General features: G+C 59.0%; 2 protein-coding genes across 2 annotated transcripts; one reads left to right on the top strand and one right to left on the bottom strand.

Annotated features, from left to right (window-relative positions):
* Positions 1-50: 50 nt before the first annotated feature.
* Positions 51-2,669, bottom strand: BDQ94DRAFT_176607 (uncharacterized protein; the record flags this gene model as incomplete). The annotated part of the gene is made up of 4 exons (XM_026772731.1): positions 51-78; positions 147-1,351; positions 1,432-2,431; positions 2,488-2,669. The coding sequence occupies 4 exons, from the start codon at positions 2,667-2,669 to the stop codon at positions 51-53; spliced, it is 2,415 nt and encodes an 804-aa protein (XP_026619171.1).
* Positions 2,670-3,410: 741 nt separating this feature from the next.
* On the top strand, positions 3,411-3,874 carry BDQ94DRAFT_176606 (uncharacterized protein; the record flags this gene model as incomplete). Its single annotated transcript, XM_026772730.1, has 2 exons — positions 3,411-3,467; positions 3,518-3,874. 2 exons carry the CDS (start codon positions 3,411-3,413, stop codon positions 3,872-3,874), a joined length of 414 nt encoding a protein of 137 aa, XP_026619170.1.
* Positions 3,875-4,354: the final 480 nt, after the last annotated feature.

The raw sequence follows: 4,354 nt of genomic DNA, 5'->3' as shown, positions 1-4,354 counted from the left end.
ACTGCGGGCGCGACTCGTGACCTGGCTCGTTCGTATGCTCACGACATAAGTCATTGCTCGCGGCTGCAGCTCGCCGGTCTGTACACTGATCAAAGTTGTTGGCGACGCTCGTGTCGAGCGAACCACTGACTTGCTTCTCAGCATACGCAGCCCGGGGCTCGGCGACAGGCTCCGCGGCTAGTCCTTCAGTGCTATTCGCTGGCATTCTGACAGCCCCGCCAACAGACTCTATCGATTGGCTCATTCGCTCGTGACCAGCGTGGTGACCGTACGGCGGAGATTGCAGACGGCATTCATCGAGGCTTGGAGTCGGAGGTTTGTTAACCGTTTTGTCCACCGGGTTTGGGGCCCACTGGGAATGCTCGCCGACCGGCCCCTTCTGACAGTCATTGCTGGACGGGACCGCTCCATCCTGGGGTGTCCAGAGCCTCGGAGGGCGACCGTCCACAGAGTGAGGCTGTCCGGAGGCAGGAGGTGGTGGCAATGTCGTGAATGAGCTTCCGATCAATGCGCCGCCCTCGCCCTGGAGATCGGCCGGGACACACGAGTCGGTGTCTTCGCCGTGGAGGCCCTGCGCCTTGCAGATCATTGGCACCCATGACCTGTCGCCGAGGCCAGAGAAGGTGGCCTTTCGGGTGCCCAAGGCGGTGACCTGCCGCGGGCACGGACAGGTGTCTCGGCCAGGATCGTACAGAAGACTGCCTGTAGCGGGACACCCGACATGGTGTAGGACCACCAGGTAGTAGACCTGCGTGCTGCACAGCTCCACGTAGTCGAGGCCGTGGCCCGTGGCAAAGGAGACCACCTGCCCCTCGGCTGTTTGCTGATGGCGAATCAAGCGCGGCATCTCGCGCAGCTTTTGGTGCGCCCTCTGCAAGCGCGCGCGCAATACCGCGTCCGAAAGCCGCGCACTTGCGCCGCTTGGGCTGGTGATGATCGTCATGGCCCGGTGATACAATTCCTCGGCGATCTGCGGCCAGAGCAGGGCGCTCCTGCCCGAGGAGTGTGCGCCACAGGGTGTCTCCGGTGGAGTGTGCAGCCAACGCTCGTGGATGTAGAGGCGGTAGCGATCGGGCTGGTACGCCACATCCACGGCGTGCGTCTCGCAGCGGACGAACACTATCTGGGTACGGGCGGTGCTTGTGCTCAGCGCAAGCAAGGCGCGAAGAGTCCGCGCTACACCCTGCGCGACAGCCGTTTGGGGCACCTGGATCGCGTCCGCGTTCTGCAGACGGTGACGAAGCTCCTCCAATGGGTCCCGGAGAAGGCCATACCTGCGGAGCGCATCCCAGAGTAGGTCGGGCAATGCGCGCGGCTCCTTCTGGAGCTCCGACTGAATGAGGAACGCATCCTAAGGACGACCGGCGGGTTAGATACCGTTGCTTGGGGATGACATGATCCTGGAGATTTCCAGCAGATCCTGTCACTTACCGCGTGTTGACGGGCCTGGGAGCAAAAGAACGTGTTCTCTCGTTCTGCGCGCTGTCGCAAAAGCCCCCACAGCTTCCGTGCGGTCCGTTCCGGAACCTGCTGCCCCGCCCCTGCCACATCTGCGGAGGACGGATGCGTGAGCAAGAGCTCGAGGTACCGAGGCAGTGCCCGTGCTTCATCCTTGTGGATTGCTTCTTGCCAGATGGCGTGGATGGATTCGCGGGCCTGCAGCGGGTCCACCAACCGTTGGCGATCTCGATCCACGCGCCCGTGGGCGAGAACATAGCCGCAGTGAAAGGCGCGAGTGTCGAGGCTTTGGTGATTCACGCGGATGCCTTTGAGGTACACCTGTCCCTGATGCTCTGGGTTCAGCAATAACTCTCCCGCCGTCGTCCGAATCCGATGGACCGATGGGTGTAGATCCACCGTACGCTGCACCCAGGCGCAGAAATCCGTGTATGCCAGCCGCTGGCCTTTGGAAGTCCCGTCGATCGTCACGCAGACGTCCTCCCACACACTGGCGGTTAGCTTGGCAGCCTCTGCCGGCGGGCCGCTGGGAGCCGCCTCGCGCTTCGCCTTGGACGGGGCAATGCGGCAGTAAAAGTTGGATTTCTTGCTGCCGTTGAAGTTGAAAGTCCAGTGGCAGCCATTGGTCGAAATTCTGACATGATGACCGTGGCGGCTGAGCACGAGGGCGGCCAGCTTGAGACCCTCGCCGTGGCCGCCGGCTAGCCGGCCATCGTCGCCCGTTTTGGTGCTGTGACCGAGCTCGAGGCAGTTCTCGCCCAGAGTGGTTCCCAGGTTGGCGAATTCGGCCCTGCCCTGGAGCACATCGAACCGAATGAATCCCAGAACCGACGACGGACCAGTGATAACAGGCTCCACGGACGGAGGGCGCTCGACGACGAATGTGATCACATTCTTGTCCTTCGTCACGGAGTATTTCGGCTCGAAGTTCAGCAGGCTGATCTCGGGATGCGCCTGTAGGATGGCATCCTTCCTGTCATCGCGTCAGTCCGGTCCCTTGGCTCCCCTGCTCCTCGCCACGAAACGCACCAGTTTTGATACAGCTCGCGCAGAGCATCCGGGACTTTCCAAGCGGATGCGTAGCCGCGGGTGAGGCCCAGGGCCATGGTCCGCGGACCGGCGGGCGCGACAGGCCCAGTCTCCGGGTCAGGGTCGGCGCAACGGTCCAAAAGACAGTTGGGGACGATCGGTGGAGTATCACTGAAATCCATAGCGTTCTTAGGCTGCGTCGTTTGCACGTTGAGTTTGAATATGAGATCTACGGTTGTGACGTCGATTGCTGGTTGGCAGTGTCTTTCTGCCTGGCGATGTGCCTTAAATATGCAGTTTGCTTGCAAGATCGCAGCAGCTGCCAGAGCACTACGAACCGTAAAAAGAGGTACAAAAGAAGGGCCCGGAGAGACTGATGCGCTTTCTGCTGTGTTGTGGGCTCTGGTGCCATACTGCACCCCTTTCTTCCCTGCATTTGTGTTTGAACCCGAACACCGCGCCTGCAACAGTCACCGATTGTCCGCTGAGGGTCAAATTTGCTGACGATATATTTTGAATTGCTAGTATCTGCGCCAAAGCATGAACTCCCCTAGAAAGGATCGGGTATGCAGATCGAGCAGCCCGCTCATTTTTGCGGTCTCCCAGAAACCAGGGACTTGTTCTTGTGCGTGGGTGCAGCCGAAGGCACCGCCGCCGACATGAGAAACCCCGGTCGGCGCCGATCCGGATGAAACCAGCCTTGTCTGTACTGATCAGGCCTTCTGAGTTCCTAGACTCGTTATTATTCGTGATGCCCCAATGATCACTTGCCAGATAAAGCACGGCCTTGACCTATCTACTACAGATATTCCACGACCAGTCCACTGCCAAACTCCCTTTCCACCGAGCTGTGCACGACATTCAGAGACCCCGTGCCCCATTGACGATTCGTTCGGAAGCGTTGATTGTCTCTTCTCATGCAGATGTGTGACCCACCGACCGCGACTCCTTTGTGCTCGCCGCCCGTTTCGTTGGGTGAGGTGAGTTACCCGAATTCCTTTGCGCACATCTGGGCTCTGACGCCAGACAGGAGGAGACATTGCGCTCCTTTGCCAGGCTGGCGGGGACGTGCCAGGAGGTCTTGGATGCCTATGGACGCCAGGCCCGTGAATTTCGCGCCGCTAAGCAGGATTTGCAGCGGGTCCAGGATGAGTTGACGTCCGTAAAGGGCGTTTCTGACATCCTTTTTACTCTGGTCGAAAACTTGTGGGCCCTGGTCTGCGCCTGTCGGGATGGGAATGACGAGCTGCTGTCGCAGACCACGCTTGAGGTAGTTTTAGATGCGACAATAGGGCGCTTAGACAGCCAGAGCCTGCGGGAAGCACAGGAGACGCTTCGTCGCGAAAACCAGCAGCTACGCGACCTTCTTCTGGCAGCTACGGGTTAAGCAGAGTTAGAGAAGGGGCGGATGTGCAGTCATACCACCTCTTTGTTTTTCAGCTAGGCTCCCATCCCGCATACAATAGGACATTGTGAATATTTCTCGAAGGGTCTGCTGCGAGCAGCTTTCCAGCATGCTTGAGTATTCTGCCATTTCACAGGGAGATTCCGTGCTATGCCATACTGTAGTTGCGTAATGCTTAATACAGTATTATACAGTATATCTACCTCGGTTATATAAATCAAACAGTCTTACTGACTGTATGCCTGGACTCTGCGGCACGTGTGACTTCAATTTGGATAACGGGGAATTTCTACATGCCAGTAAAGGGTGGGACATCGAGCGCCCTCTCTCCGGAACGCCTGCTGTTCCTCCCGTTGCGTGGATATGAAGGTGCCACATAACTCTGATACGCAAAAGGGCGCTGCCCCGGTGGTGACTTACTGAGGGCGGCATCGACCGACGCCGGATCCTTGTCCTGGCTCT

This window comes from Aspergillus welwitschiae (assembly GCF_003344945.1).
Source record: "Aspergillus welwitschiae strain CBS 139.54b unplaced genomic scaffold BDQ94scaffold_223, whole genome shotgun sequence".
NCBI classification, from domain to species: domain Eukaryota; kingdom Fungi; phylum Ascomycota; class Eurotiomycetes; order Eurotiales; family Aspergillaceae; genus Aspergillus; species Aspergillus welwitschiae.
This window is presented reverse-complemented; position numbering and strand designations above follow the sequence as displayed.